This window comes from Populus euphratica, unplaced genomic scaffold, assembly GCF_000495115.2.
Source record: "Populus euphratica unplaced genomic scaffold, PopEup_1.0 scaffold253.1, whole genome shotgun sequence".
Taxonomy (NCBI): Eukaryota; Viridiplantae; Streptophyta; class Magnoliopsida; order Malpighiales; family Salicaceae; genus Populus; species Populus euphratica.
Window position 1 is genome coordinate 117,159 of NW_011500133.1, and position 10,776 is coordinate 127,934.

The 10,776-nt window shown below is 31.8% G+C and overlaps 1 protein-coding gene across 3 annotated transcripts; it reads left to right on the forward strand.

The window, feature by feature from the left end:
• Nucleotides 1–4,922: 4,922 nt before the first annotated feature.
• LOC105110420 (potassium transporter 2-like) lies at nucleotides 4,923–10,356 on the forward strand. 3 transcript variants are annotated; one of them, XM_011005452.1, is made up of 10 exons: nucleotides 4,923–5,339; nucleotides 6,403–6,625; nucleotides 6,712–6,954; nucleotides 7,069–7,116; nucleotides 7,224–7,274; nucleotides 7,857–8,117; nucleotides 8,249–8,301; nucleotides 8,397–8,517; nucleotides 8,606–8,860; nucleotides 9,224–10,356. In XM_011005452.1, the coding sequence occupies exons 1-10, from the start codon at nucleotides 5,295–5,297 to the stop codon at nucleotides 10,291–10,293; spliced, it is 2,370 nt and encodes a 789-aa protein (XP_011003754.1). In that variant the 5' UTR covers nucleotides 4,923–5,294; the 3' UTR covers nucleotides 10,294–10,356. The 3 variants fall into 3 exon arrangements, with proteins under 3 accessions (XP_011003754.1, XP_011003756.1, XP_011003755.1); XM_011005454.1 differs by lacking the exons at nucleotides 6,712–6,954; nucleotides 7,069–7,116; nucleotides 7,224–7,274 and having other exon boundaries at nucleotides 4,925–5,339; nucleotides 7,857–7,916; nucleotides 8,040–8,117; XM_011005453.1 differs by lacking the exons at nucleotides 6,712–6,954; nucleotides 7,069–7,116; nucleotides 7,224–7,274 and having other exon boundaries at nucleotides 4,925–5,339.
• Nucleotides 10,357–10,776: the final 420 nt, after the last annotated feature.

Genomic DNA, 10,776 nt, shown 5'->3' on the forward strand with positions numbered 1-10,776 from the left:
AATATGATATATATTATTATCTAACACACTCCTCAAGTAAAAGCCTTTTAGGTTTGAAACTTGTACAGACCCACATTACTTTATGCTTAGTTTTTATCAAGTAAATAGGAATGATGAGATTTGCTTGTGATCGCTTGGTTATTAAGACTCTGATACCATGTCAAAGAACTATCTCAACTCTATAACTTAAGTTGTTAGGTAAGGTCATAAAATATGATATATATTATTATCTAACACACTCCTCAAGTGAAATCTCTTTATACTTGAAACTTGCACAGGTTCACATTACTTTATGCTTAGTTTTTATCAAATAAATAGGGATGATGAGATTTAAACTCATGATTGCTGGGTCATCAAAGCTCTGATACCATGTCAAAGAATCATCTCAACCCAATAACTTAAGCTGTTAAGTAAAGTCCCATAATATAATTTATATTATTTTCTAACATATAAAAGAAAAAGGAAGCTTTTCTGATACATCCTTTTGATACCAGTATATCTGGAAGGGGGAAGCTCTTTGATTTTTTTCATTAACATCACTATCAAAGCTTGTGGTCTTCTCTGTTTAGCTAGGGATCCACAACCTCTTCCATCATCTTTCTAGGCATAACTCGCACAAGAAACAGGATACAAAAATGGAGAGTTCTTTTCCATCTTTGAGTTGAAGATCGCCCTTCTCCCTCTTATTTTTTTTAGAACTTCAACTCCCTTTCTTCCTCTCAAAACCACCAGTAGCAAAGACCTAGTACCACCCATGAGCCAATATCAGTAATAACAGCCTCCTTCACCTTTTTCACCTATGACAACCCCTCTCCACATCTAGCCAGGACAACTCCATCTTCCACCCATGATAGCCATGATAAAGCAACCCTTAAACATCCTTCATAAAACAACCTCGAAATCAGCTCAAAAACAACCCATAAAACCACATCTAGACAATTGTGAAAACTCCTACAATAACATCTTGAAATAGACCCCAAACCAGATAAAGCAGTACCATTAAAACACCATCCAAATAACCATTTTCCATAACAAGAAAATCAAATTCCAAGTCATCACAAGAAAACCATCAAATCATCACAAAACTGCCTTACAAACAATAGCAGTAGGAACCAGGTACGTTGAAAAATAAAATAAAAGGAGATATCAAATTTCAACATAACAACCTCTCTTTATAGATGTTCATTTGCATCTTTGTTAATGGAGAATCTAAGAAGATATATAGCAGTTTCAAACCTCATTGAATTTTCTTCCAGAAAAAGGAGTGATAACACTCAACAATAGGAAGAAAAGACAAACCTAGACTGAAAAACAAGGAGAAAACTAAAAGTTTAACATAACAATTTACAAGTGTCTGTTTGCGACGCTGCTAGTAGGGAATCAAAGAGGGAATGTAGTAGTTTCAAACCTAGTAGAAAGCTTTCCTAGAATCAACAAAAGTAACACCTATAAGTTAGGAGAAAAGGTAAATCTAGACTAAAAAACAGAAAGAATGCTGAAACTTAAATGTAGCAAAGCTCCCTCTACAAGTATCCATTTGCTACATTGCCATTAAAAAATCAAAGAGAAAACATAGGAGTTTTAATTCACCAAATTTACAACCTTCAGAAATAGTAGTACATGACCTCACGCACTAACAACAGGGGTGACACGTGGAACTAATATGTGGTCACTATTCTAGCAATTCTAGCATTTCTAGCGGCTCCAATCTATTTTCAAAGTTCTGGAAAGTTCTTTTCAAATCTTAGACTATTTAATGTGTTGTTTGTGATTGTTTTTGGTTTATGATAATAATGATAAACATTTATGATTGTAGGGTGTATATTAGTTTAATCAATAAAAATGGATGTGTGTGTGTGTTTGTATTTTTTTTGTTGGCATGGTTAAAAATTAAAAAAATCAAATATTTTAATTTGCATCACAAGCAAGCTTTTTAAAAAAGAAAAGTATAAAAAAATATCTGATTTGTATAATTTAGTTCCTTTTTCAAGTACTTTTTCAAACATAAAAAATAAAAAAAAATCATTTTTGCATGTTGTAGCATTTTAAAAAGGAAAAAAATGTTTTTAACATTTTTATAAAGAAAAATTGTATTTTTGTTGCATGTATTTTGGATTTAATAACAAGTTTATCAAGCCCATTAAAAACTTGACCAAATTAAAATGATAGTTAGGCTTACATGCTAAAAAAACAAAAGAATAAAAATCCATTACTTTTTTATTTTTAAAAATAAACAATGACAAGGTTTTTTAATTAAATGTTCAAACGCACTTATGTCATTAGAACTCAACCTAGGATTGTTTGAGTTAAGTGGATTTAGAATGGATATTAATTTTGATATTTATTAATATTAGAGTTAGAAATATTTATTAATGATAGAATAAAAAATATTAAATTTAATAGTTATTAACCCTAAATTCAGAAATATCCACCATAATATTTACTAATTCCAAAGTCATAAATATTAATATACAAAACCATTAATAATAATATATAATAATTCATAATAATTTAAAATAAAACTAGTAATATCTATCTAAGATAAAAAAAACTTTAAAAATAATAATATTTTTTCTAACATAATCAATTTCTTATCATGAAATCTTTAAAAACCGATCAGAGTTTGCAATAAATATAATATCAATTGATGACCGTATAAACAAGACTCTTTCCTCGAAAGAACTGTACACTAGAAATCACATTCTCTTTTCCTTTTTTTGTCTTAAAAAAACAAAAATGACTTTTAAGATCTTTTTGAAACAAGGGTAAATAATAAGGCTATATTCCCACTAAATTCAAACTTTACTTTCCTAGCATTTGGAAAAGTTAGGGCTCTGTTCATTAACATAATTTTTTTTTTCAGTTTTTCATTTCGAAAGAAAACTTTAAAACCTTGTTCATTTGTTTAGAATAAAATGATTTTTTTCATAAAAAACACATCATGATTATAATTACTTGTCATTAAAAAAATGAAAATTATAATTTATTATAGTCATCTTAATAATCTAATTATAGAATATTAATTTTCTTTTATTTAAATTAAAAATTATCATAAAGAAGATTACTGTTAACTTAAAAAGGGATTTTTATATTAGATTTATAATAAAGATTAAGTGTATGAAACTAAAGAAATATAAAAATATTAGATTTCTAAAAATCAAGAAATTTTTTTGCATAACTCATATCTTTTTTTTTTTATTTGATAGAGAACTCTTGAAGTGTGTTTTTCAAATTCAATATAAATTTCGAGTTTTCTACAGGAAAGAAAAATATTATGTTTGAACACAGATTTTCAGTTTTTTTTCTTCAATTTTTTTGAAAAATTAAAACATTATCTTATTTCTGAATAATCTCTAAATTTCTCACATAACTAGGGAATATAGGAAGGAGAAAGTGAGGGGAGTGGAGGGAGGATGTTTGGAAAATGAGATTTATAAAAAGATTTCCAAATTCCATAAATTTCTTAAGTTTTAAGAAACAAACAAATTAAAAAAAAAAGAAAAGAAAAACCACTCCCTCTCCCTTTCTCCCTTTCTTCCTCTGGTCTAGCATGTCCATTCTCCTTAGGAACAACTACCAAGCCCTTTCAAGGAAGATGATTTATCTACCTATTTATAAAAGTGAGTAAATTGGGAGAGTTATATTGATTGTATTTTAAAGTGTTTTTTTATTTAAAAATATATTAAATTAATTTTTATTTTTATTTTTAAAAATTTATTTTAATTATTAGTATATCAAAACAATTTAAAAACACTAAAAAATTTAATTTAAAATAAAAAAAACAAATTTTAATAAAAAATAATTGAAACTTACTTTTAAACAACCGCTCATAAATCCATCCGAATGTATAAATGACATAACAAGGGCAGCCGTTCCAAATGCAAAGGCCATCACGTTTTCAAGTATCCAATTTCTCATTTGTTGACTATAATCATAACATTATTCAGACAATTAATTAAATGAAGAATTATAAAGCTTCCATTAGTTGATATATCACATCAAAGGGTTTTTCTTTTAATTTACAAACTATATATATATATAGTATTTAAATTACACAAATTATTAAAAAATATTATTTTAATATTTGTTCAAAATAAATACATTTTTAAAAAATACTAAAAAATAAAAACCATCGCATTCTCAAAAAAGATAAATCAAGTTTTAACCACTTGTTCTAAGCCTTATATATCACCAAACATAAGTTTTTCCTTTTCTTTTTGGGAACATAATATTCAAAATGGAGTATAATAAAAGGCAACTGAGTATTGAAATTTTTCTCAGAGGCAATATCATATTTTCATATGAATCTCTTGTCTCCAGCTATGGGAGATCCCATTTATGGAGCTCTATGTATTAACAAGCAGGAATTGTCAAGGAATTTGCGCAAATAGATATAATTTGTTTAATTACAGAAATTTTAAAATAAAAAAATTGATGCTAATACTAATAAGAATAAGTATATATATATATAAAAAAAAAGTATATAAAAAGAACTTTTTTATGCTAATACTAATAAGAATAAGTATATAAAAAGAACTTTTTTTTTTTTATAATTCCTATGATGAGCTTATCCCTAGAAAAGAATCAATTTAGAGAGCCCTTTGTGGCTTCGGTGGCTACTAGATAAAGGCCTTGCTGCTTCAAGAGAAGCTCCCATAAGGTCACTTTGGATCTTTAGGTATATTTTCTTTCTTATTTTCTTTTGAAGTAAGATTCTAAGCATTGCATTTTCATTTTGAAAACAAGCATCATCTATGCAACACCATTCTATCACAAAATTAAAAAAAAAAAGAAAGAAAGAAAGAAAAGAAGAACAAAACAATATAGTGTTAGGCCGCCGGTTTCCTTAATATTTCCTTTTCTGTGATATTATTTTAAGAATTTATGTTTGCATATGTAAGAAAACACATATCCAAAATGCTAGACTAGCCTTCTCCCTATCAGTATCAGTCCAGCATTCCCTCTCTGCTACCCATAAATTAAAAATTCAAAAACATCGTAAGAACTAAGAAGAAACCAAATGGTGTCTTTTCCACAGTCAAACCACAATCTTTGAGGGAATCGTTCCTTCTTCGTTGCATCCAAGAAAGCAGCCACACAGAAGCGCAAACCTCAACAACAACACAGTTTCTAACGTTTCTGTCTTTCACATTGCGCATTGCCTCTATCGCCTTGCATTGTCCCACTCTGCCACTCAAGTCTTTTTTTCTTATTTCTTTTATGTCCACCACTGTAATACAGTAAAACTTTCTTTGAGATATAGTCTAAGTGCCCCCTTTTTTTTTAATCTGTGAATGGATCATCCACCGAGTCGCACTACATCCTCTGATGGACTTAAGGTAATGAGTTTCTTGCTGATTCTTTTTAAAGCCAAATTCAGTTCTTGTAATGTGTGCTTAGCTTGTATATTTGCATGCTGATGTTTCTTGATTCTCCTTTCACCTGTGGGATTTCTTGTTTTGGGCTGAAACGCTTCTTGTTAACTTCGTTATCAGCAATAAAAGAATACAGAAAAAAAGATAAAAAAAAATTGTTGTCATATTTAGATGGATGTAAATTGTTGGACATGTTGTTCTCGATAATTTGCTAGTTGAACATATCAAGAACCATCACAATATCAATTGTATTTTTGCTCGATGAGAACTTAAAATGATTTTTGGTCTGGTTTGTTTAAACAAAAGATCTAATCTTTATAGATTGACTGCTTGAATTCTTCTATGCTTGTTGTTAAAATTTCTATGATTTTCATGAATGATGATGGGTTTTTTTTATCTATTCTTGGTAAATTGCATATACTGGAGTTGATTTTTATCTTTTACCAATAAGGCATGTTGGCTTGAAAACTACAGTTTTATTTTTGCTTTCCCCTGAAATTTTGCTTGGTCTTCCATAGGCAATTTTGTGGCCTATGGTCTGCCATCTCTTTTATGATCATCTTCCAGCACATTTCAAAAATTAATCGATGTTGAGCTTCAGAGATTTGTGCTTCTTGAGGAGAAACTGGAGGTTCATTTGATAACCGTTCCTTAGTTTCTCGCTTGTAAGATGGCATCCCAAATATTTCTAGTTAGCAGGACTCTCTCATATTGTAACTGAATATGCTAGTTATTCTATAGTATGTGCTTGGCCATCGAGCACAGCAGTTGTAACTTTTATCTGTTGTTTTGCGTGTATAGATAGCGAAATGCATAGAAATTGTTTTTCCCAGGTGTTTTCATTTGCATTTGTTAATTTATTTAATATTTATAGAGTTTGAAATCGTTAATGAGCTAATTTCTCTGCTGTGTAAATCTTTTTTCAACCAAGTAATTGAAATATAACTACAGTTGCAGAACTGTCTTCAGATTCTGAGTGATCCAAAACTGTCTTTGAATTTACATTTTTATATGTCAATTTTTACAGGAGACCTGGAGGCATGCACTCGTTCTGTCATTTCAAACTCTTGGAGTTGTGTATGGTCGCTTGAGCACTGCTCCATTATATGTTTTTGGGACGATTCAAACGAAAGATTTCAAATCCAATGAGATTGCATATGAATACTTCTCTTTTATTTTCTGGACTCTCACTGTTGTTTCTTTACTCAAGTATACCTTCATTGTACTGAGGGCTGATGATAATGGAGAGGGTAATGCTCTTTGCCAACTGAAAACTCAGGATTATTTTTACATGATCATATCATGAAGTGTTATTTACCTCAACAAATTCTTGCAGGTGGTGTTTTTGCTCTGTACTCATTATTATGCAGGCATGCTAAAGTGGGTCTGATTCCAAACGACACAAGCACCAATGAGGTTATGCAACATGAAGAAGAAAGCACTTTTAGGGGAAAAGTTGAATCAAGGGCAAGAAGAGCCATAAAAAACCATAGAAGTAGTCATTATTTGATGCTGTTCACGGCATTATTTGGTGCTTGCATGATAATTGGAGATGGGGTGATAACCCCATCTATTTCAGGTTAGGCATTCCTGAATCTTGATAAACTCTAATTTGTCAGTGCGGTTAACTTGTTTAACCTTTAGTTCTCTCCTGTTTTCCCTTCTTATATGCTAATGCTGTACCCTTTACCAGTGTTATCAGCTTCATCAGGTCTTCAACGTTCATTATCAGAAATTAAATGTAAGGGCTAGCTCTACGAAAGTGCACAAAGAGTACTTCATATTTTATTATAGCCTCGATATCAATATCCTTTCATAATTTAATTTCTAACCTCAGTTTCTCTGCAGACTCCTCCTCGCCAGATGCACAAGGAGCCATATCAGATGCTTTAAAAAAATGTGAGTGACTTAGCATGAAAATAGTTTTGGCATATAGGATGAAAATTTCTGCTTTGGCTACCTTGTAGCATTTACAGCAAAAACTTACCAGTGTAATCTGCAGCATTTGGAAATATGATTGACCTCTGCAGGATATCTATTATTTTTTTCACTTTTAATGCACATTACAAATCTTTTTTTCCGACGACAGAAAATGTTAATAATATTTTCCATTATTTTGTGTCATGGTATTTTGTTTCAAGTGATTCTGGATGATTAGCATGTCCCAGCAATGACCTATATGACATTTTCATTTCTGTATGTGTTAAAGAACAATTGTCACATGACATATATATCTTGGTAAGAAGCTAGAAGTTTTAATCCTCTAAAAACATAATATCAATGATGATGCTTTACATTTTCTTTTCAAGATTAATAGTTTCAAATAATTAAAGCTTGAACTGATTACAATTTTAAATCACTTGCGATGATTATATGGAAGTTGTAAAATTTTGGTTTTCATCTTCCTCGTCTTCTCATTAAAGGATTTGCCAAGTTTTGGCTATCTAACTGATCTACTTCCAAAATATGTGCCTTTTTCAGATGTACCAGTGCCGTCTGCTTGTGTCATAACAGTATGCCTCTTTATACTGCAGCACTATGGGACCCGTAAAATCGGGTTTATGTTTGCCCCAATTGTCACTATATGGCTTCTGTTTATTGGTGGAGTGGGTATATATAATATATTCCAATGGGACCCTGAAATCTTCTCTGCATTGTCCCCAGTATACATGTACAGATTTGTAAGAAATATCAACAAAGACCGTTGGAAGTCGCTGGGTAGCATTCTTCTCTGCACAGCAGGTTGGTTAACGTGCTCCTTGTTCTATACTAGTTCTTTTATTTGTTTGTCCTTTTTTTGCTTCTCTCTGAATATGTTGTTTATGGTAGTAACAAATTGTGTTAACTACTCTGTCTGACTACTTATCCTGCAGGATCAGAAACAATGTTCACAGATTTAGGTCATTTCCCTAAGAGATCAATCAAGGTATTGAAAATAGCTCAATATTTGTTGCGATTTCACAATTACACGGAATCAGTACAAAATTACAATATAACTTTTGTTTGGTGTCTCTGATGCAGATAACATTTGTCTGCTTGATTTATCCAGTTTTAATTTTGTGCTATGCTGGTCAAGCTGCTTTTATCTCTAAACACTGGAATGGTCCTGAAAATTTTAATCATTTAAGTGAATCCATACCTAGTAAGTCTTTCACTGTTGTCTTATGTTGTTTGATGCTGCTTCACCTGGGATATATGTTTCTAACTTGTGGAAAGCATTGCAAATCCAGAACATCTTCGTCATGTCTTCATACTGCTATCTCTTCTTGCTTCGGCCGTGGGAAGCCAAGCAACAATACCAGCCAGCTTCTCCATTATAAACCAGTGCCGTGCACTTAGTTGTTTCCCCAGAGTAAAAGTTATACATACATCAGATAAGAGACATGGACAGGTTTATATTCCAGATGTCAACTGGTTATTGATGGCCCTTAGTCTCTCCATCACTCTTGGTTTCCATGATATAACTAGAATTGCAAATGCAGCAGGTATTGTCCATCAATATTATATTCATTCCCTTTTTCTGAAACTCTGAGGTTCTAGGATCCTTGAAAAAGATAATGATGTTCTCTAGGAATCATTTGGAGAACAGTAAAGTAGTCAACTTTCAGTTGAGAATTTATGAATCACAATAGCGTGAGGAGAGTATGAATCAATTACAAGATAAAGCCTAGGGCAATAGATTTCTTAGTGATATCAAGCTTTCACTTTCCTAGATGTTACAACAATTAAAGTAGCTATTAATAGTTTTCAAAATATTGACATGTTTAGGTGCTTGGATGCATTTTTTCTTTAATACTTCAGATTTTTTATAGTTACATCTAATGTATACTGGTTAAATCCCTATACAGGTATGGCAATTGTTTTTGGGATGATAGTAACAACTTGTATGATGTCCCTTGTGATGGCTCTGTACTGGGAGAAGAGTTTGTTCATATCAGGATTCTTTTTGATGTTCTTTGGTTTTGTTGAGGCTGTATATGTATCGGCATGTATGCTGAGCTTTCATAAAGGAGCTTGGTATCTATTTGTCCTTTCAGCTGTTTCCTTCACTATAATGCTTGCATGGCATTATGGAACTATGAAGAAATACGAGTTTGATTTGCAAAACAAGGTTTCTACAGAATGGCTCACAGATTATAGCCCAGGCCTAGGAGTTTCCAGAGTACCTGGAATTGGCTTAATCTACACTGATATCGTAATGGGAATCCCAGCTTTCTTCTCACATTTCATCACAAATCTTCCTGCATTTCATCAGGTGCTGATCTTCGTGTCTTTCAAGCCCCAACCAGTTCCTTGTGTGCCTCCCAGTCAGCGATATTGTGTAGGCAGGGTTGGTGGCAAAGACTACAGGATTTACAGATGCATTGTGAGATATGGGTACTGTGATCAGGTTAGAGACACGGATGATTTTGAGGAACAGATTATTGGCTCAATCGGAGAATACATTTCCTTGGATGAAAGCGATTGTGAATCGCTTACTTCTCCTGAGGGAAGAATGGTGATTGTTGGGACGCCATTGTTGGAAGGACATGCGTTGATTCCTGTAGATGATACCAACTTGGTTTCCGGTTCCACAAATGCTGCTAACAATGAAACTCTGGCAATTCCGGTGGGAGATTTGATTGGACGAAATACTCCTGTCAGGAGAAAAAAGGTTCGATTTCTAATTCCAGAAAGTAGTCCTAGATTGCGGGAATCTGTCAGGGATGAGCTACAAGAACTGATTAATGCCAGGGAAAGTGGCACTGCATATTTCCTAGGTCAGTCGCATTTAACAGTGCGTAATGGTTCTAACTTTTTTAAGAAATTCCTGATTATGGCCTACGTCTTTCTTGATAAAAATTGCCGTGAACCTCCAGTGGCATTGAATATCCCTCATGCTGCTCTCGTAGAGGTTGGCATGGTGTATATTATATAAACTATATGTATGGTATGGAACTTTTTATACGTCTGTTTGTCGAAAAAGAAACACAATTATTAATCATAACTAAAAGGGGATAGTTGTTTTACTGTAAACTGTGAATATTTTCATTATAATTGTACTGTTTGTTATTATAGAGTAAATTATTGTAAATTTAAGTGATTTTACTATGAATTATATTATTTGGTGAAGCATTCCATGCTGCAGATCCGCGCATCTCGGGTCTTTTCTAACCTGTACCTGGGTTTTGCAAACCTTTCTAGAGGTCGGAGACCTGAGCGACAGGGGTCTGCACTCTGCATAGAAGAAAAAAAAAATAACAATTATTATTATTATTATAGTTAATAGTTAATAATTTATAAAAATTTGGTAAGAAAAGTTCAATAATATTATTAATATTATTATTTGTATTCTAAATATTATTATCTTTATTATAATTAAAAATATTAATCTTAAGAATATTATTATTGTGATATAAAT

What these genes read in the sequence shown, in the direction of transcription:
- LOC105110420 (XM_011005452.1), top strand. Translation starts at nt 5,295, where the DNA reads ATGGATCATCCACCGAGTCGCACTACATCCTCTGATGGACTTAAG. An exon ending in TTTAAGTGAATCCATACCTA is followed by an intron (nt 8,518 to 8,605) that starts GTAAGTCTTTCA and finishes TTGCAAATCCAG; the next exon opens with AACATCTTCGTCATGTCTTC. An exon ending in TAGAATTGCAAATGCAGCAG is followed by an intron (nt 8,861 to 9,223) that starts GTATTGTCCATC and finishes ATCCCTATACAG; the next exon opens with GTATGGCAATTGTTTTTGGG.